The following is a 22,059-nucleotide window of genomic DNA, read 5'->3' as shown; positions in this document are numbered from 1 at the left end:
TATAGTTATCTTCCTCTCGTCTCTCTCTCTCTCTTCCTCCTCGATACGCATTCAGTGGCGTAAACCTTACATTTTATAAACGGAAAATAAATCCAAGCTGCCTGTTTTTGCCTATTGTTTTTTACATCGTCTCAAAACCTCAAACATTAAAAAAAAGGTACTAAGTTATAACTCGTGCACCATTAGATCCTAAACATTCACGCCGGTTTATGTTGTTCGGAAGAAGAGGATCTCACATTCAAACGCAAAAATTTAATTTTTAAGTACGAATAGGGCATGCAAGTGTTAAAATTAGATCCCCCCCACCTCCCCCCTATGCAACATTCTTAAACCCGTTTGGCGCAAGCCTTCAACGCCCCCTTGTTCAACTCGCACCAAACCAACTAATATGATAAGCCCATCGAATCCACACTCGTCTGGTTTTTTGTTTTTTTTTTGTCACAGTTAGCCATTATCAAAATGTGCGAGAAGGAGGATAAAATGGGCACGCCAGGGGGAGAGAGGGATGCTTTGGAGTTTACGCTTAAACGTTAATCTGCCCCGCTTGCTTGCTACCATTGGTTTCTTTGTGTTGAGTAGTTTCTTACACGCTAGCATAGTGGAAAATTTAAATTAAAAACGACCGGCAAAAGAAAGTCCGGGTGAGCGAAGGGGTTCCGACTATCCTGGATCAAAACACATAAATTCGCAAACTAGAAAGAACCGACTGTGGCGTCGTTGGGGTCCTTGTGTTGGAGAGAGCTCGATTCTAACGCTTTCACAATCACATGCCCCCAAGATCAATGTTCTACTCGATGCAGTCCTGTACCACGCGATGGGTTGGTAGTAGAGAGCACTGCGCAGTGTTACTCTATCGATTGCCTTACGGTAGCTTAATCTCATATAGATCTTTCCTCGATCCTCCTGAAAGGTAGGATTACGCAGGATACTTCGCGCGAATGAGTTTTCGCTTAATCAGTCTGTTCGTTTGTTTGAGTGCTAGGACACTATTCGTCTATCTAGGTGGTTACGTTTATCCGTTCGCCGTTCTTTGATCTGATCTGCTTTTGACTCACATCCCAAAGGACGTTCCGGGTCGTCCGGGTCTCAGATTTTCACGCTTGGTTCTTGCTGAGATGATTGATTTGGTTAGATGAACTACTGGCTGACGTTGATGTTCGATGGTTGCTTGATGATGAATTGCTCGCCCTTTATTAAACATCGCTCTGCTTCGCGTTGGTGTTGATCATGAACGCTCCGTTGATATGGCCACCGTTGATGGTGCGGTAGGGTGGCGAAACGATCCGATGCGTCGGTGTGCCGTTGCTGAGACCGTTGCTGATGATGAACGGACCCACCGACCCGTTCGGGGTGGCCGGAATCGCACCGTTCGGCTCGGTCGGGGGTGTGGTGAGTGCGGGCGGCGTCGCCGGTACCATCGTGCTCTGCGGTTTGATAAGTTCGAGCTTATCGTCGACGGTAGAGTTGGCGGATGGCTGCAGTTGCTTCATGAACAGACCGCCGGCGGTGCTGACACCGGACTTGACGACGTTCGCTCCACTTCCGCCGCCGCCGCCGGCCCCCCCTCGCACCTTCGGCGGATGCGGCATGGCGAAGCGTACCTTGTCCCAGAACCACGGGTCGCCCCACCGGACGTAGGTGTTCGTGTGCAGATATGCGCGCAGCTCCGGCTCGAGGTCGTCGATGTTGCCGATGTCGCCGTAGATCACGATGATGAGCCGGTTGCGCCGTTCCGCCATCGACTGCAGGTGCGCCGTGCGGAACTCCAGCTGGCCCCAGAGCGATTCCAGAAAGTTGCTGGACAGTACGATAATGGTGCGCCGGGATTGCTCGACCGAGCTCGATATCTGTCAGAGAAAAAGCAAAATAAGAAGATACAATTAGTAAAGGCACAATAACAAACCTTATATAACAAGATATTTAGTTTTGAAGTCGCAACTTTATTGAAGTAATGTTGCTTGTTCAATTAACGAGGAAAATTTGAGCAATTTGAAGTTTGGATTAGATCCATTTCAATGTTTTACAAGTATGTAATCACTCGTGTTTATTTTGGAGTTGTTGTACGTCATTTCCTACTTTTGGTGTCAAGACTTTCGAGAAGCGGATTAAAAGCTTGAATATGTTCGAAAACACATTGTAATCTGTATGAAATGTTGAAAAGTTTAAGAACTGCACAAACACTGCGCAAAATTCCTGTAAACGCACCACCATTTCTTTTAATGCCTAATCTAATCTTGACGACAGGAGTTTTATATATTTTTTTTAAGTTCATTTGCCCTCTGTGTTTGTTTTTCTAATGAATATTTTCGTTGCGCAATTTGTGGAAATCATTTTTAGTTAAGTTACTGCTAACGCGATGCATGAACAAATGGTCAGACGATTTTACATCAGAGATGCAGTTTAGAATGATTCGAGAGCTCCAAGTGGCCATCAGAGAAGAATACCCATGATGCACATCTTGGCCAATTGTACGCCAAGTAATTTTTCCAAACACTTTAAAAAATATCACACAAACTTGGTGTAGATATTTTAAGGTGATTGTCAAGTTAATTTGAAATATTTTATGGTGTGTTCATAGGGATGTCCTACTTTATTGAGAGTTCTCATTTTATTGCAAAATGTGGTTACTTTAAAAACTAATACAAAACTTCTTTCATCAACAGTAAGCACAGCAGTATCAATATGGTGGTGCGTTTATAGGAATTTCGTGCATTGTATTGGTAGAAATTATAATGTTTATGGGGGTTTGGCAATACCTTATTGTAACACATTTATCGTCCAATGGAGACAACAAATAGAAATCCACATATCAAACTCATAACAAAATACTTTCATGAACTTCAAAAAGGTGTGAATGCCATATAGTCCTGAATTTTTAAATGTAATATCAAATAACGACAACATGAGATGGATATTTATCGAGAACTATTTAAAGAGTAGCACAACGTAGGTATTCTGGCACGAGTTGATAACGTTGTGGTTGCAAGGATCATAAACTTGATTGAACAAACGTTATAGACGTACCTGTGAGGAGATCATTTCACCCGGTGTCCAGTCACGTACGTGCCAACAGATGCGGAAGTTCATCGGAGGGCGCTCGAGCGTCGGGACCAGGTGCTCGGTGATGAACGCCTCGTCTTTGTGCGAGTACGATACGAAGGCGTCGTACAGCTTGTCCCGGTCGAGCTCCTCCTCAGCCACCAGCCATAGGCAGATGCCGTGCTTGAACAGCCACACCTTCAGCTCGAGATGGTACGTGTAGTAGACGAAGGAGAGCAGGGCGAGCAGACAGGCGACGATCGAGATGAGGACGCACGCCAGTACGATCGAGCCGGTACGGTCGGTGCAAAGGTCGCCGAGGGTCGTCTGGTCGAGCTGGCGGCCGTCGGCGCACTGCAGCCGGCCAAAGTCGTCGATGCTGCGTGCGTTGGCGTGGGCGAAGGTGAGAAACTGCGATGCCTCACACTGGCAGGTCCAGTCGTTGTGTGCGAGCCGTAGCGCCAGCAGCTTGTCGGCGCGGTTCGTCAGCGCCTCGGTGACGGTTCCGTCCAAGCCGGTCAGCTTGTTGCGGGTGAGATCAAGGACGCGCAGACCGGCCGGTAGTTGATCGAGCCGCAGCTTGTCGATGGAGTTGTTGGACGCGTACAGCTCGTGCACATCGTTCCAGCCACCGGCGCCTTGGCCCGTGCTGGGCAGACTGCTTATGTTGTTGTTCTCGACGTGCAGCTCGATGAACCGATAGCCGAACGAGGTTGGCCGCGGGAGGGAAGGTACGTGGTTCAACCCTAGGCTGTTGCAGTTCACGATAACCCCCGAGTCGGCTGGGCGTATGAGACAGCTGCAACCGTCGGGGCAGTGGCGGATGGCGGTCGTTGGGCTGTCCAGCTCGCACAGCAACTCCCGGGTAGGCACGTCCCGGATCAGCATACCGTGCAGGTGCTCCGGGCCCTCGCAGGCCAACGTGTCAGCCACCAGCTCGACGCGCTCGTACAGCGAGCTGCTGTTCAATCGGCGCTGCATATAGCGGGCGAACGCGTACACGATGCAATTGCAGTTCAGTGGGTTGTCGTTGAGCAGTATGCGTGCCTTGGTGCTTCTGTCAGCTTCATCGCCGCGGCTCGGATCGCTCGTCTCCAGCCGTGCCAAGCGTTCCATGTCGGCCAGGTCGATCTCGAAGATGCTGTTGTGCCGCAGGTCGACCGTGATGTCCTGCGCCAGGAACTGTAGACTCGAGTACGTGAGGCTGGTGATGTTGTTGCGGGTCAGATTGAGCCGCTGCAGCTCGTGCGTATTAACCAGCAGGTCGCGCGGTACGCTTGTGAGGAAGTTGTCCGACAGATCTAGCTCACGCAGCGCATGCATGTACTGGAATGGTGTACCGTCCTGTACGAAAATACCAAACTCGTCGGATGTGCCAGCGCTGGCAGCCGCTTCAATGGCTGCTGCCGCTGCGTCAATTGTCGTCTCGAGCTTGGGTAGGGCAGTAAACGTTTCAAACGAGAGCTGGTTTGACTGCAGGTGCAGTGTGTGGAGTGCACCAGTGCTCTGGAACGCACGCTGGTCGATCGTTTGTAGTTGGTTGTGGTCCAGGTAGAGCTCTTCAAGCTTGTTCAGAGCGCGCAGTATGGAACTAAAAGTAAAAGAAAATCATCAGTAACATAGTCCAATCTATGGAGCACCACTGTGGTATACTAACCCTGACAGTCGCTCTAGTTGATTGTGTGACAGATGTAGTGAGCGCAGTTCCTCCGTGTTCCTCAGCAGCCCGTCCGGTAGCGAGACGAGTTGGTTGTTTTGCAGCTTCAGCTCCCGTAGGCTACGCTGATCGCGTAACAGATCCTCCGGCAGCTCCCGTAGTCGATTACCGGCCAGATTCAGTTCGGTAACGTTCGCTGAGCCGTACAACAGTGTCCCCGGCAGACTGGTGAGCCCGTTGCGTTCCAGGATCACCTGCTCCAGCGCAGGAAGCTGCTGGAGCAGATCGTGCGGTAGTGTATCAAGCTCGACACGCTGAAAGGCTAGCTTGAGCTTCCGCAGCTCCTTGTTCGTGCGGAAGAGTCCCTGCGGAAGCGTCCGGAAGTGGTTGAACCCTAGCGCCAGCTCGGAGAGCTTGGTAAGCGGCGCAAACAGATCACTGGGCAGCGTTTCCAGCTGGTTCGCGGAAATATCGAGCCGCTCCAGCAGCGGAACACCTTCGAACGCTTCACGGCTGATGCTGCGCAGTTTGTTATGCCAGAGTGTTAGTAGCCGTAGGTTTGATAGGTTGCGCAGCAGCCGCGGATCGAGCACCTCCATGCTGTTGAAGCTGAGCTCGAGAATGCGCAACCGTGGCAGAGTGTCGAAGATGGTGGCCGGCAGCTGGAAGATGTTGTCGCGCATATCCAGCCACGTCAGGTTGGGCAGGTGCTCGAACAGATCGGCGCGGATGTCGGCCAGCTTGGCGTTGCTGATCGCGAGCCGGTCGAGACTCTCCAGACCCTCGAAATGGTGCCTCACGAGTGACGCGCTCTGCTCGTGGTTTGCATTGTTCTTCAGCCACAGCAGCTTCACCTGAGCCGTGCCCAGGAACGACACGAACTGCAGAATGGACTGATGGCGCGGAAACGGACAGTCGTCGATCGTCAGCCGCTTCGTCGCACCAATCGCCAGCTGAGGGATCTGATCGAACTCGTACCTCCGGTTGCGCTGGCACTTGAGCTCCGCGTACTGTCGCGGTTCAATGCGCAGCTGTATCGTCGGGTCCGTCTCTGGGCAGTCGATCTCGCTCTCCGAACCCGTGTACGACTTGCACGAGCAGTTGCGCATGTCCGACGGGCAGATACTGAACCCGTCCGCACTAATGCCACGGTAGTTCGTCAGGAAGCAATCACCAACATGAGCCTCTAGCATCAATAGTACCACCACCACCACCATGCAGATATTCACGGGCCCTCGAAGCCCCGCCGGCCGAGGTGACCCACTCCGGACAACCATTGCTTAACAGGTGGTACTCCTCTTCGTTGTAGCTGTATATCCGGCTATCGTATATCGTATATCTCCCTGCTTTGCTTTGCTCACGAAGCGATATCTTGCAAAATGTCAGCCTGACTATATCCAACTCATTCCGTCCGTTGCGTGTGGCTTGGAGTTTTCGATGCCGTAGTTATGACTGAAAATATAGGAACACAGTAGAGTAGTTAGCATACACATCGAGACAATTGGGAACTGGAGCATGAACGGAAGAACAATCTGTGCATTTTAATGGTGCGATGCAGTAGGCATATTGCATACATAATTTAACGCGCTCAATTCGCTACAAATTAAACTTTCTTTTAATAGTTTTGCAATCGTTTGAGGTGGATGTAACTTGAAGAGGTTAGTTTCTACGTTTACTCTTCAGCACCGTTATTTTGGAAATGTTCCTTATAATGTTTACAATTGAAAAAGAACCTGATTTTAGTAGAAATCAACTTGTAGGTCCACATATTGTGCTGATCAGACTTTACTCCGCTGAGTAATAGATTCCCAATCCCGTTTCTGGCCGGGTTGGTTCTGGTCCGTTCCGTCCGAGAGCGTCTTTACCCTCTTGACGAGTACGTGGCTAGTATTACGGTCGTTTACAGCTAACGGTTAATTCAAAGTTAGTGTTCCTGTACGGTCACTCTGATTTCTTCTCCCCCAACCCCCGGGCTTTTGCTGCAAGCATTAGGCAGAGGCGGTAGGAGTGCTTCGCTTAAGCGCTTGCTCTTAATGCCTTGTTCTTTTTAACTTACGCCATTTCCCAAGTACGTGCCGCAGCTTCGGTTCGATGGCCATCCGTCGGACATTTGAGAAGCAAAAGCGCCTCACTCCTGTTCGAAGGCGGTGGGTCTTTGACGAGCGAGCGGTAACGAGTTCTTCCAAGCGTCCAGCAAGTCCGTACGTTGGATTTCTTTCCAATAAAACAGAATGTCTTTACTGTCTGTTAGTTGGTTGCTCTTGTTTGAACTATTTTGTATTCATATTTAAATATCGAGTTTCTATGATTAACTTAACATTTGCCTTCAAACATTTTCAGTTAATTGTCACCATACATTGTTTAATTGTGAAATTTGTCAAACCCTAGACTTTTTAACATGGTTAGGCGTCAAGCTTTCACGAGTTCCTCCAATAAAGCAGAATGTCTCTACTATCTGTTAGTTGGTTGCTCTTGTTTGAACTATTTTGATTAACACATTTTGCATTCTGTGGCACCCGGTGCAAATGATGGTGCATTAATCCAACATGGATGATAATAATGGATGCTGGATGAAACAAAGGCTCCACAGACAAAAGGGCTTGATAGATCGAAGAGCGACAGATGTTAGTACCGGTACGAACAGGACCACGTGCGGAACGATCTGAACAAGAAAAGAGATAGTTAAGTGAAATAAAGAAACCAACTTAGGTACAACACGTTCAAACATTTTTTTAGTAAATTGTCACCTTACGAATTGTCATCTTACAAAGTTACATTGTGAAATTTGTCAAATCCTAGACTTTTTAACATGGTTAGGCGTTAGTCAAGATTTTATGACCGATAAGTTTGTTGCTTTTCCGTGGAGGCATTTCCCGTCGCACGCTTGTATGGGTGGCTGATAAATCGCCTTGGCGGAGTCATAACTATCATCTTTTCTTGCTCGAACGAAACGTCTCCATGACAGCAAGTCGCACGTGACGCCGGAAACCTTTGACACAGGCACAGGGGAGGGGGTGGCGGGAAAACCGTGAAAACTTATCCAACTGTGAATGAAACCGAGAGCCGCACTTTTCCGCCGCTCAGTTGTTTGGTTGTTGTTTGGTGGTCGTTTTTGTTTTCCTCTGTTCCCATTATTACACACTTCCGGGGGTTCGGTCCAAAGGATCTCGCCGCTGCCCAAATTAAGTGACGAGTGAAGCGTGAAGCCATCGTCTTGTGGCGGAAGGGCAGCGCCATTTAATCGAGGTAAGGTGACAAGTTACCTTCTCTCCGGCTTTTCATTGTCAGCTTGTTGTACGCGGCCGAAAGTGCGTTTCAGGCATTACACCTATTTCTAACTGTTAATTCTGTAGCTGCTACCCACAACTTTTGAATGGAACAGTGATGTAACACTTTTGGAGGTGGTCGGGCATGCTAGAGCATCGAGATAAAAGGGTAGATGAAACGGCGGGCGGGCGACCTGTCTCACAGGGAAAGGAAACCTTAGGAAAATGCCCCAGCGTACGGGAGAAAGCAGCAGAATCTCCCCGAAGATACCGAGGGGCAGCGAAGTAATAAAAGCTTCCGCTCGAGCCTGTGTTTTGTGCACTTGCGGACAGTGAAGCCGACCGGAACCGTTTCTGTGTGCGCGGGTGCTCCAGGGGGTCGGTGGTTTTCCCTTCCGTGGCTAAAGGGTGAAGGTTCAGCCGTTGTTTTCTTGTGTTTTGCGTCTGCCAATGGGTGGAGTGGTATCATTCCACGAGCGACTCAGTGAGAGATACGACCCCCTAATTCAATTGCTGTCGGTAATAAATTATCCACCGTTTGGCTAGTGGGAAACAAGATGCGCACACCTTGAAAGCAGCAAGGCGTGTTTCGTCCATGCAGCTTTTCTTTTTGGTATCTTCCACAAAGATTACTCGATTATAATAATATTTCCTTTTGCTATAACCTTAGCGCGTCCAATTTTAGATCATTCCGAATCGTTTTGATTTTTGTTTGAAGTTTTTAGTTAGTTTTTTGTTGTCCTTATTTATTGAATATATGGAATTTATTAATAAATTTTATTCGATGGTAGCCAACTTTCTTTCTTCTAAGTCCAACGATTTGTTAAAATTATATGACGCCTCATTTAAGAAGCATGCTAAAGGACTTACCTTCAATTTAAGAAGAATAAAACTTGTACAAATGGGGACAATGAAATGATATTAGTCAATTGATGACAAATTAAAAAAAAAATGTCGTAACATTTTTTTTAGAAATTAGAGGTGTCAATTGATATCGGTCAATAAGTAAATATTCAGGAAAATTAGAAAAGGGGATTTAAAAATCAAGAAATTATGATTTAAAAGCCTTTCTTTCTAATTAATTAGTATCGATAAATTACGGCTTATGAAATATTTAAGAAATATATACAAAGTAGGAGAACGAAGTTGTTCGTAATGTGCTTAACATTAGGAGACATTCAGGCGAGAGTTAATATACGGAGTGTAAATGGTTATCAGAAGTAGACTTCAAAGACGATGTACGATTTCTAATTCGTGTGACAGAACCGCGAACGAAAATCTAGCAAAACATTGTATGTTTGACTGTTTTTAAACCACTTTGCAACGTGCAGCCAAAGTAAAAAGTGAAACCGAAGCGAGTCAGTTTGGCTTGATTTGTGTTCCACCGCGGTTCACATGGTTTGCTCATTGTGTGTGGTTTTGCTTTCGCAACCATGCCGATTTCATTTTTGGCTTCCATAACCTTCAAGCTTAAGGTTGCCGGAGTGCGCTAGAGGAGGAAACTACGCCACTACGTGACAGGTCGCGTTTCCATCGGAGGTGGCGGTGTGGTGATGGTGATGCTGGAGCAGGTTTAACTTCCACCGTGGAAGTGTTTTCGGCGTTCGTCTCAAATCAACCATGAGAGCGCCCTCGGTCTGCGCAACAACGGTGCATGCCGGCGATGATGCACTGCCACACTTTCTACCCGATTTGCTCCTATTCCGATGCGGCGGCTGAATGGGTGAAGCGCCAAGCACAAGACGCCGTCCCCGCGCGGCCGAGTGCTTGAGAAAATCGGGCTCGGAAAATGCCCTTGTTTTGGCTCTTTCCGGCGGCCCCGCAAACGAGCTCATTATCAATTTCACATGGCGAAAGATCACAACATCCACGGCTGGAGGCATTTTAATGGAGTGGAACAATCATAATTCATCCGTTCGCGTCGGTTTTTTGCGTTGTTTTTGTTTTCCCCCGTTGAGTTTTGTTTGATACCTTGCCTTTATTCCGCTCAGCCATCTCCTGCAACGTGTGCGGCTGTCGATACAACGAAATGATGAGTAGTTTTGCCTTTAGCTTTTATGTTGCCGTTTCCCAGGGGTTCGTTTTCCGCGCTTATCTTTTCCGAAATCCAGTTGGAAAAAAAGGAAAACATAAACAATCCGGGTTTTTTGTTTTTCTATTTTTTTGGTTACTTCTACGAAAGCATTCGAGCCCTGCAGAGCATACACGAGCTTGCGAGAAGTGGAAAAGTTTTGTTTAGATTGTTGAAGATTCATTCGGTCGAAGGATAGAAGATTCTTATTTTGTTTTCTACACAGAATGATTCAACTTTACCGCTTTTCCGATTCAACTGCTGACGTTACTGAAAAACTATGCGTTTTTGTTTCTGAAGGGGTTTGCAATGTCATTAATTTGTTTCTTTCGGTTCTATGTTTTGATTGAAAAAGTAATCGAATTCTGTTTTTCATAGTATCATGTTTTGTTCTTCTTGCAATAGGGGTTTTCAAACTATTTCAAGTTGTTTTCTTTCAAAGTCAATTCGAATTCTTCTCTTTAAGGAGTTTTTCGTTCTCAGATTGGAAAAAAAGGGTTGGAGAAAAGTTAATTAAGATAAAAAAGATGAGCAAATATTCGCACGCTGTGTGTTTGTTGTAAATTGCAACATACTAGAGAAACATCTACGGCCCTTTCATCTTAAAGCCCCTTCGTGTGTAGCAAGAATGCATTGCTATAACAAAAACGGCTAAGCAAAAGGTACAAAAACTCCGGGAAGCTGAAAATGTGAAGGTACCGGAAAGCTAGACGACAAACACAAAAAAAAAGTGTTCACAAGACTTCCTCTACCTTCGAATGTAATTCTAGCGGACAGTGCGAAAAGTGATAGGGAAAACGAACCAAAAACACGATAAAGTTCAATTTCCTCCCGTCAATCGCCTTCGAACACCATCTAATTGATTTTCCCGGCTTCCTTTTCCCCGCCCGCCCACCTTCCGCGATCGTATCGCTTCCGTGTTCGCCATTTTCGCCCCAAGAGAGAGAGGGAGAGAGCAGTGAGAAGCAGCCCGAGCCCGTGTGGCGTTCGTCGAAGCACACGGTGCATGTGTTTGCTTTTCTTTCGCCCACAGTATTCGGAAAGGAAATTTTCCTTTTTTTCCTGATTTGGCACTTGGGCGGTTGGTTTTTTCTTCCGCTCGGCTATCCTAAACTTTATATTTGTTATTCGATTTGCTACAGCTACTGGATCGGCCACGTTTTGGTTTTGTCGCTATCAAACACATTATATCGTGTTTTTTGTTCGACTGTAAAAACAATCAGCATCGAATTGTCGCAGTTTACAGTTTTAAGATTTTTTTTAGCGTGTGAATGTAGTGAGATCAGTAAATTGAAAGACAATCCACGAAAGGTTTCAGAGCAAAAACAGAAAATGTTTTTCTTAAAAATATTCCCATTTCCCATCCATTGTTTGAGATTCTTTTTCTTCACTGTTTTGTTTTGTTTCGTTTTATTTTGCTGCCTCACATTAATTTTTCGTTTTTTTTGTCTAGTAGTTATTGCTTTTGGCAGCTTTACGAAGCAAAAACGCCTTCAAAAAACGTAAAGGTTTAATGCGTTTTACACCTAAGTAGCTCGTTTATGATTGGTTAATGGAACACAGTTCGTCTGCTAGAGAGCGAGCAGTTTTCCGCGTTTGCACCTGCTTCCCCACGACTTTGGTACCCACCGGGAGTTTGCTAAACGGTACAATGCCAAAACTAGCAGCAGAAAACCGCCAGACAGGGGATGATTTCACCAGCCCGCCATCCTATCGTTTGCAGACATTGCTGCTGCAATTTTCCTCCCAACCGACCTCGGGGAGAATGGTTCACTGTCAGACGTGCCTTATCAGCCTGGGAGGCCCATAACGTGGCTGATGCGTCCGTGCTCGACAGCGTTTGGATGAAGCGTCGTTGTTGATTTACTTGCACAACCGAATGTGGTTGTATGATGAAAATGGAAACTTTAAACCAACAATGGAGTGACAGTTTTACTTCCTAATAGCTGAGTCTTAACGATAGGATATTTGAAAATTGACAAAAGAAGCATGAACCATGCTTGACAAATCCTCTCTTAAAGTTCCTCTAGTTAAGTTTCCAGTTCGAAACAAGTTCTAGCTCATTTTATCGTGTTTATATTCTTTTAGGCTTAATTTTAGACGTTTCAACTATTTTAACTCTAGTTATTCCTCGGTAAGTAGGGTGTATTTATTAATTAACTATTTTTAGTGTTGTGCCTTATGAACCTTTTGGCGAGATTCATTCATACAAATCTTTCACCTAAGATTCATTCCGATGGATTCATGAATCTTTTGTGATTTTCTCATCACTTTTCATCAGTGGATGAATCTTTGGAATTCGTGAATCTCTCGTTAAAAGATTTATGAATCTTTAAAACGAAAAAAATCACTCAGACTTATGAATCGGAATCTGAATTATAAAACTTTAGCTATTTAAAAAAAGGAAAAAAGTGTCAAAAGACTTTTGTTTACATTTGTTCGAGCACATTTTTCAGGATCCTTTCAACTCTATGGCTAATATTTTGTCTCTTACTGAGGGTTAGCTCGATTGCAGTTTGTCGTTTTGTTCCACCCCGTGCCCATAGTGCGTTGGTACAAAATGCTGCTTTGGAACTGCGTAACCGATCGTGATGGACAAGATATTAGTGTCTAAAGCCGTTGCTACTTGCCACTGAACGTAAACGGGGACCAACCGTTTCATAACACCATCTTTTAAACACTAGAAAAATGTGTGATAACTTGTGTTAGGTTGTTCGGTATGGTGTAGGCTATTTGATGATCTAATCTGATGGGCTATTTTGACGCACTAACGCTTGAATCCTTCGTAGTGCGACAATGATGTTATATTATCGCTAATTTTTACGTCGACCATGCGGAATACGGTTTAAAATTTCCCTGGCAGATGACTCCCTTGGCGTTGGTTGGTCGCTGTTGCATTTCTGCCTTATTGGCATTTCGTAACTGTACCTCCAGCTTGCATCCTGATTGCGCCGAACCAGCAGGTTTTAATCGGTCCACTTGGAACCGTTTCACATATCAACCATTGGCTAAGCGAATGCATCCGAGCAGACTTCCCAGAAGTTCTCCGTTGATGAAACCGTACCACGCAAACCATAACAACCGACATCGGGTTAATCGGTTTCCTTTAGGTCGTTCAGAAAATGCTGTGTTTTGCAACTCAGCGAATAGTCGTTTCACTCGTTTCGAGTGGCAGTAAGCTTTAGCACTTTAGCTGCATCAGAAGATGTATACATTGAAGCAACATAGATGATGAATTGGGCTGGATTGAACTGTTCTTCTAAGTTATGCGCTTGATTTGATTCAGTTGTTCGATAAATTTACAAGAGTATCTTCAAGAAACAAATATTTTGTGTGAATCTATAAAGATGTTAAGATAGGAATTGTTTGATTCAATTCTCTTCTTCTCTAGTGAAACGTTCGTCTTACTTCATGCGGTAATTAATTTACTTCACTGACTGTTTATATTTTTTGTCCTGAACTTGCAATTAGTGATGTGCGTAAGGATGAGTGAATGAGTTGAATCTAACTATTAAATTGATTGAAATCCTCACAGATAGTTTTGATTTTATTCCTTAACAATGATTTGAATTGCAAAAGTGCGAATGTGTAAGTAAAAGAGATACTGGACGTCTCAGCGATTCGGTTCGCGAGGAGGGGATCTGGGTTGGAATCTCAAGTAGGCATCTGAATCCCAAGAGTGAGTAATAGAGTTACTAATCGTTACAGTCAATCGACACAAGGAATCGAATGTCAAACAATGATTGGATTCCCAACCATATGGGATTCGAATCAAATGGGGACTCAAATTTTAAATAGGGATTTGGATTTTAAATAGGGATTCGAATCCCAAACAGGAACTCGAATCTCATCAGAGTAGTTAACACCTTGTTGACGGGAGACGGAGATCTTCGTCTGTTTTTGACTCAACGTTGAGGACGGAAAGACGGACATGTACGTTGTACACATACCACCTTGTTGGCCCCGGTGACAGCAGCTAGTGTTGAGAAAAAAACGCCCGTCAACAAAGTGTTAAAAGAGTAAATAAACGAGAGAAGAAACTGTGTTACAGATGTCGTTGCATCTGGTTGCGATTCCAATCCTTGTTTGACATTCGATTCTTTGTTACAGATTCTAATCTTTGTGGCGACTTGTAGCTCTTTTACTCCCCCTTGGGATTTGACTCTTTCACTCACTCATTCATTCTTTTCGAATTCAAATCTCTCTTAAGGATCCGAGTCACTGGAGCGACTAATCACTCATTTTTCGCGTTTTAAATCACAAGAGAGTAAGTAGAAGATTCGAAGATTCAGCTTGAGTCTGATTCAAATCTCTAAAAAGAGTTATTATTCCCATCACTACTTGCAATGCAATTATCAAAGAGATGCTTGTTCAACTAACTTTGAAGCAGGTTTGTAATGTCTTTTTTAGACGCAGTACCTATTGGCTCTAGCTAGAGATGGTTTAAACAGATTAAAATATTGACAAAATAAGGATTGTTGGTTGCTAAGCTTATATGGAAAATGTGAAAGAGAAAAACTAAAATGATAAAACTAAAAATTACAGAATTAATAACAATAATAACAAAAATATCGTAAATAAGTTTTCTCCTGGCGTCAAAACTGAAGCCATTCGACAGACAGTCACGTTTTTGTTCTTCTTAGGCGGCGTATGTTGTTTCTCGAGCGTGGCGTAATTGCGCTCCAGTTGATGGACCCAAATATTTCTCCGGAGGAAATCCAACCTGTTGAATGCCGGTATTGCAGTTACTTCCACAAATTGGAAACGCTCTCCATTCTGCACGAGTCGTGGTTTGTTTGCTCGAGTTTTTCTCGTTTGTGAAATAAGCCGTGGCATGCCTCGGGAGGTGAATTTGCGTCTTGTCCATTGTTCCTCGCCCGCTTGATTAGTGCCGCCGCGCGCGTGAGTGATACGGAATGAAATTCCCGGCTTTGATTTGCTCGACTTTTCTTTTCTTTTCGTTTTCCGACACACAGTTACCAGCTTTCCACGCGTAAGTACGGCACATTTGTGCATATTTGGGGCCTAGTCTATATTGTAACGGACTGCCCCAAACTATCGCACGCTCGATCGGGGTACGGCTAACGGCGTTGCCGGATGGCTTCTAATGTTTCTTTTTTACCCCAGTTCGCTCGAGCTAACAGCAAATCGAACAGCGAACCGATCGGGGAGCGGAAGCGAACCGATCGACCACATTCACCGGAACCGGATCGAAAGAATTGGAGTAACCGCAGCAGCATTCCAATTAAAAACCACGATTCCGCCCGCTCCGAAGGGATGGCGGGGGAGAAAACGCGCCAAATGAAAGTGTGTGTTTGAAATCAAAATCCTTTTAGCAAAAATGAGGCGAGCCAGCAAGGAAACAATAAACAACGAAACCAAATGGATCAGTTTTTTTTCCCAAATTGAAGGTAAAAACTAAACCGCACGGGGGCATTATGAGCATTAACCACCGAAACCCCCGCCGGAGCGAAATGCTAATGAAGTTTTCGTGTTTGTTGCCCTGCAAATCCGCCTTCGGTTTCCTGGATCTCTGCCCTTACGCGGGGCTCAAACTGTGTCCCCTGTGTTGCACTGCCAAAATGATGAATTTTATGGTTTTCATTTAGGTTTTTCACTTTTACAAGAACCTTCAAATCAATTGCTAGACATTTAGTTAAAATTACGATTTGTCCTGTCTTATTTGAATTAAGTGTTATTAATTGAGTTTGAATGAGACTTCAATTTTTTTATTAAATCTTTAAATGATGTGTTGTTAATTGAGTTTGAATGAGACTTCAACTTTTTTATTAAATCTCGTGAATGTTTTACTCTTTCTTAAAAATAAAACTACTTGTTCACCTATTTTTCCTTGCTGTATACACCTTTGATGAATAAACCTTTACAGATAACAGTGAACAGCAATTTGAATTAGAATTATGTATTAGTCTTAATTTCGTTTAATGATAACGAAAAAGTGTACATTGCTTAAAAAGTAAACAAACTTGGTTTGTGCAACAACTATGTACATTTCTATGATGTGGTGTTTATTTTTCACTGTAACGAGCGTACATGCTTAGTGTTTGTGAAAACTGTGTTCAAAATGTAAAATGTAGATGGTTTTAGTAAAAAACACTTTTATCAAATAAAACGGATGAAACGTTCTTTAATATCCCGTCTTTTGATCACAGTAACTCTCTTTGGAGAGAGTTTCTAAAAAAAAAGAAGGTCAAACAAATGTTCAACAAAATCTGTAGGTCGTAAACATAATATGTGGCAAGTTTTAAGAAACGACGGTTCAGTATTGGTCGAGTGTACATAAAACTCCATACGCAAAATAGCAAAAAGATATAGAAATTTTATAATCTCTAAGTTTTAAAAATATAATGCTCTAATGTAGTACATCTTTTGATCTGTAATTTGTTCTAAAGCTCATCATAATTAAAAAGCAATTATTGCACATGTTTTTCCTAAATTTTTCCGTACACTGGTTTGCTGGAAGTCTGTTGCATGGAGAAAAATCTATATACGAAAATAACCTCACATGAGAACCTTACAAAATTTCGTCCAATCGAACGATTTAAATAGGGTGTCAGTTTGAACGTTCGTGCCCGCCCTGTGCTTGTAGTGAAAAATGCATTTGTTTTTTGTTACTTCAAACCGATGCAACCGTAACCGGAGCATGGTTTTCTGTGGAAATTTTCCACACCAAATGCATTACGAAGCCCTCCACCCCTCCGTCGCCGCAACGGCAAGGGGTGGAGTCTAGAACGTGGCGTGAATGATGCTTGGCATGTGCAGCGGTGCGAGGAACGGGCGGGACGGTACGGCGGACGTTAGCGATCAGTAAAATAATGCCTCTTTAGCAGAGGAGAGTACAATAAAAGCCCCAAATCCCTCGTCCTCCTCCACTACGCTGAGGGCAGGCTGACCGGAGGGTGGGTGCTGGGGATGGGAAATTTATGCTGCTGGGTTGCGCTGTGTATGTGCGCTGGCTGCTTACCCCCCTCTCATTCCCTCCCTTGGCAACGCGGAGACCTCAAGCCACTACTTTTAATGCACATCGCGTTTTGAAATGATTCACCAGGAGGAGCAAATGATGGCCAAAAGGGGGAGGGTAGGGGAACGGGAAAAAGGTGATGGGTGGGTGGCAACCGGAGGTGATTACGTTTTGCCCGGGAAAGTGTGGTGCAATCTGTGCTGCTGCTGCTGCTGCTCCTCAGTGTGTCCATTTTGGTTTTAGTTTCTCTCTCCCTCTCTCCCTTCCATGCGGTTTTCCTTTTCGGTGCGCGAAAGCGTAACAATTACCAGCTCACTTTTTCCGAGCTTGTTTTTCTCACCCATCCCCGTTCACAAACCACCATCACCACCCGGGAAAGGGGGCGACGGGGCGGGTTTTGATGGCAGCGATGACATAATTTACTTATTTCTAATGCAAGACATTTCTACCTTGTGGACGGTTTCATTTTTATTTGACGGTTTTCGAAGCAAGCCCAAGATCGCAACTCGTTTTGTGGTGTTGGTGCATCACTATGGGATCTCGAGTCCAGAAGTTGGGTCAAGGTGACCCAAATGAAAGCTGGTTTGCTTCAAGTTGTCGTTATTTTATTTACTTTTATCAAATTTCTTTTATACTAATTAGTTTTTTCCCTTTTGGCTTTTAGTTTAGCTCTTTATTTATGTATTGTTGCATATATTTCTAATTACATTTTGAGGAAAAATGGCAATGATCGTTAATATTTCAACGCGTTTTAGCCATATTTGAAATACATGAGTTTATAAGAATAGGGAACACGTAAATAATAGAAACCTATTTTTATAACAAACTTTGTACATAACTGTACTAAAGAAAAATACTTGTCATTTGTTTTAATTGGTTCCCGGCCTATTCAATTTGCTCAATTGCTTTAGTGAACTTTCACAATATGAACGTTACAAGTTACAAAAATTACAGGTGAACGTCGATTATCCGGGGGTGTCGGGACCGGGAGGTCCCCGGATAATCGAATTCCACGGATAATCGAACATATACTAAAATACGTTTATAATACCTGGTTTGAGTCTTGGCTAGTTCACTTTTGACCAGTTCCAGTTAGTTGGTTACACATAAAACATGTTTGAATTATTGTTTTATGGTAATTTTGAATGCTAATTTCGATCAGACAAATTTTATTTGACACTTTTCCTAAAAAAATGTTGCGAACCAACCTGATATTCATGGAAACAATTCAACCCGGTTGTGCAGTTGTCAGTTGCCAGACACCCGGATAATCCGCCCCCCGGTTAATCCGGCCCCGGATAATCGACGTCCGACTGTACTAAAAAATTTAGTTTCCGGCTGGCACCACTAGAGGCGCTACAGTAGCGCGCTTTCTTCCTTTTGATTTACTTAGATCCAGGCTTTAAAAAGTGAAGGAAGAAGCTTACTCAAAATAGATAATTTATATGTTCATTCTGCACTCATGATGTAACAAATGCCATATTCATTTCTCCTCTGAAAAAGATTGTAAAAGTAATAGGAAAATTTGGAAAAAAATCGGTGGTAAATTCAAGTGTAATATCAGATACATTTTAGTTCGAATCATTCGCAACACTACAACAACACGTTCGATCGCACGCACCCAAACGGATCCGTTCATTCTAGCTCTTTGGACCGATAAAACCCACTGTGCGGCCCGTTGCTTTGGTCGGTAATCGCCACAGTCTGCTGGGCAGCATCAGGTTCACAACCCGCAGCGACTGCGGAATCGTAAATCGCTTGTAAATTGCGCGAGATTTTCCCGTCCCCCCTCCGTCGGTAATGCGTGCACCTCGCACTTTACCTCGCTCCTCAAGCCTCGAGCGCCATACGTCGGTCGGTTTCCTCCTCATCAGTCGGTCAGTCAGTCCGCGCTACCGGCCCCTACAGCGATGACGCTGCTTTCTTTCACCCTCAGCGGCATCCAGTCTCGAGGCTTTTCAAACCATTTTTCCCGCCGCTTGATGAAAAGCTTGCACTTGTAACCGCTTCAGAAGGGGGTGAGGTTGTACCAGCTGCTCTTACTTACTCATCCGCGAATAAGATGGCGGATCACAACATTTCTCACTCGCCTTTCCGTCCCTTCGGTAATGCCCGCAAGCATTGCGCAACAGCTGCACAAAACAATTTGGTAAAAACTCAAATTTGACGTTTAAGCAACATTTTCAACCATTTATCAATTAATTTTGATTGTCAAAAGGCAGCAAACTATACGCACATAATAGGCTTTTTTAATTTATGGAGCACATAAAAAAATTGTCGAAACAAGTACCTGTTTTTAGTATATTTTTTTTTATGGAATGTGATTATAAAATACATCAAACCACTTTCTAAACTTAACTTTTGTAGCTATTATAGCTTTATGCTACATAAGGGCATTATTACATTTGTTTTTAAGGGCTGATGTGGATAGCTGCCGTCCTCCGCTTTTTGCGTGACATGTTAGTTGACGTGTTAATTCGTTTAAAACTCTCATGCTCTTCATAAAAAAATTACGAAATCAATGTAATGAACGTCAAATAGATGATTTCTGTCGAGAAAATCGCTTCAAATGACAGTTAGAAGCGTTTAATTTCTTACAGGAGACTTAAAACTCCGGTTCCAAAATACTATATCAAATAACAAAACTTTTAAAGGGCGAAAATTACGAAAAGTAAAACGTAACCAAAAGAAAAATAGGAAAATACAGCATCTCTTTGGTGAAAACTTACAAGGCGTCGTAATAGCTACAATTTGGAAAGATGCTGGGTGGGCAGAAAAGAGCTCGACCGAATACCGACTGGTTGAAATGAATGAGTAGATCGGAAAGAAAGAAGCAAACAAACGGCTGAGCCGTTGTCGTTGTTTCTCCTTTGAAGCAGCACCTACTCCAGTCCGGCTACAGGTGATCGTAGGCAGTCGGAAGCCCGTTCCACCGGCAAACAAACAACTATGGCGCGGGAAGGAAATGAGATCTCCCAAGAGCTCGCTCTCGGGGGGATGGAAATGGGAAACGAGACGGCATGAAGGCGCGCACTGGCATCGACAAGAAGAATGCAAACTGCGATGCCTTCTTTCACCCCTCCCCCGCTCCCCCTCAGCCCACTTCTTCATCGCGGGCCGTGCGGAAACAGGTTCGGGGCCGGATCTGGTGAAGCTGAAAACGACGCGCTGATCTCCGGGCAGGGAGATGTTGTGGTTTACCGAGATGAGATTTCGCTTAACGGTGAATTTTTCATCAGCGCAAACCGGCGTGCGTGCAATGCACACAGGCGTAAGCCCTGAATTTCGCCGATCGCGCAGCCAGCATGATGTTTGGCCGATCGGGTGGCCACGCCGTGCGAAATACGATGCTGCTGATGATGGGAGCAGATTAAGAAAAGACGGACCAACATACCCTTCGGATGAGGAGAAGGAGGACGAGAAGTAATGGAAAGAAATGGTACCGAAAACGCATGATCACAAAACTGAGCTTTATGTTGGCGCAATAAACTATCAACAATGGAGTCCCTTGAGCAAGTTTGGAACATCATCCGACGCCATCTCAACACATCTCACTGGCCTTTTGCGTCTTCGTTTCTTCTTTGCTCCTCCGTTTTTTTCTGTTACATATTTATTTGATCGATCAACGCCCTTCTTTTCCCATTTAAGACTCGACTTGATGATTTTTCCACCGTTCGCGTTTTATGTTAGGCGAAACACTTTTGCTTCCATGTTGAGGGCCCGTTGGTTTCGGTCAAAGCATGAGAAACATTTCGTGCTAAATCGCACGGGGATCACATTCGCCGAGGGTGGTGGTACGCTGTATGCCGCGGACTTTGCTCACTTCGGGGGGAAAATGTGCTGACCGGTTGGATAAAAGTGTTGCCCGAACGAAATGTTTGGTCGTTCGCTTTGTTAGCTTCAGGCTGTCAATAATGGTTACTTTTGTTTTGTTTTGATTTTCTTTTTGAATCGTATGGTTTAAGGTTTCTACAACAAGTTTCAAGTTGGACCTTACTTTATATATTATTTATTTTGCAAATATTCGTACGTTGTGCATTTTTCAGTGTTTTGTTCCTTTTTGTTTTACATTAAATTTTTAATTAAAACATTTACCGACGCGCAGGAGTTGACGAAGAGGGATTACAAATGATTTGCCGCGCCAGTGTCTCTGTTACGCATACTAACATAGAAGAACATAGAAATAACGACGATAAAAAAACTAAGCTAGTGAAGACAACAGATTGATAACGTTCCAAATCCTAACGTTTAAACACGATTTCTAACTGTCACAACAAAGTGTAATATTTTGATAAGTATCCAATAATTGTTATATCAAATTTTGTTGTCCGAATTAATGCTAGGGACATAATAGTCTAGTTACAAAAAAATCTTCAATCCAAAAGTTCATGAAACATATATTTTGCATAAGAGGAATAATTGCTGATTCAGTTCATGTTTTACCATTTGCTACGTTGTTGTTTACGGATGGGTGAATTGCTCGCCATTTTCTCTACCCCGCCTGCACGAAACGCCACTTGAAACATTATTTCACTCCTCCCTTTACCTCCCAGGAATTATCATTTCTTAACGTGTCGTTAATTTCAGTACCGTTGATCAGTTCGTTAGCCGGTTTGTCGTCGATTTCAATATGTTTATTTTACGGGGTTTTCCGCTTACTTTTTGTTTTCTTCCTCCCGTTTCGTCAATGCACAGCCAAACTGGCACAACCCACCTTGCGCGCCTGCCGGTTAAGCGCAAAAATGCAAACCCCGTTAGCTTGATCTCTCGTCATGTGCTGCTCCTCGGTGGTGGCCCCCTTTTTTTCGGGTTGCGCTTGGGAAAATTAGCCGCAAGGTGAGGTGAAGGGTTCACGCAGGGAGCCGAACGCTCCGGGCGGCGCTCCTAGGGCTCAAAGGGTGAATTCAGGAGTGTCAGGGTTTTTTTTTCGTTTATTCCCTGTGGCAGTCAAAACTCAATTATAAAATTGCCTGTCAGTGAGGATTTGATTCATTTGGATTTTGTTTTCTCTTTAATATCAAACTTCTTTTTCGGGGGCATTTTAGTA

At 44.2% G+C, this 22,059-nt stretch overlaps 1 protein-coding gene across 1 annotated transcript; it reads right to left on the bottom strand.

Moving 5' to 3' along the window:
• Positions 1-1,087: 1,087 nt before the first annotated feature.
• Positions 1,088-6,057, bottom strand: LOC131291250 (protein toll). Its single transcript, XM_058320437.1, has 3 exons — positions 4,697-6,057; positions 3,025-4,630; positions 1,088-1,847 (listed from the first exon to the last, which is right to left on the bottom strand). The coding sequence occupies exons 1-3, from the start codon at positions 5,971-5,973 to the stop codon at positions 1,194-1,196; spliced, it is 3,537 nt and encodes a 1,178-aa protein (XP_058176420.1). The 5' UTR covers positions 5,974-6,057; the 3' UTR covers positions 1,088-1,193.
• Positions 6,058-22,059: the final 16,002 nt, after the last annotated feature.

The sequence above is a fragment of the Anopheles ziemanni genome, chromosome X (genome assembly GCF_943734765.1).
Source record: "Anopheles ziemanni chromosome X, idAnoZiCoDA_A2_x.2, whole genome shotgun sequence".
Classification (NCBI taxonomy): Eukaryota; Metazoa; Arthropoda; class Insecta; order Diptera; family Culicidae; genus Anopheles; species Anopheles ziemanni.
This window is presented reverse-complemented; position numbering and strand designations above follow the sequence as displayed.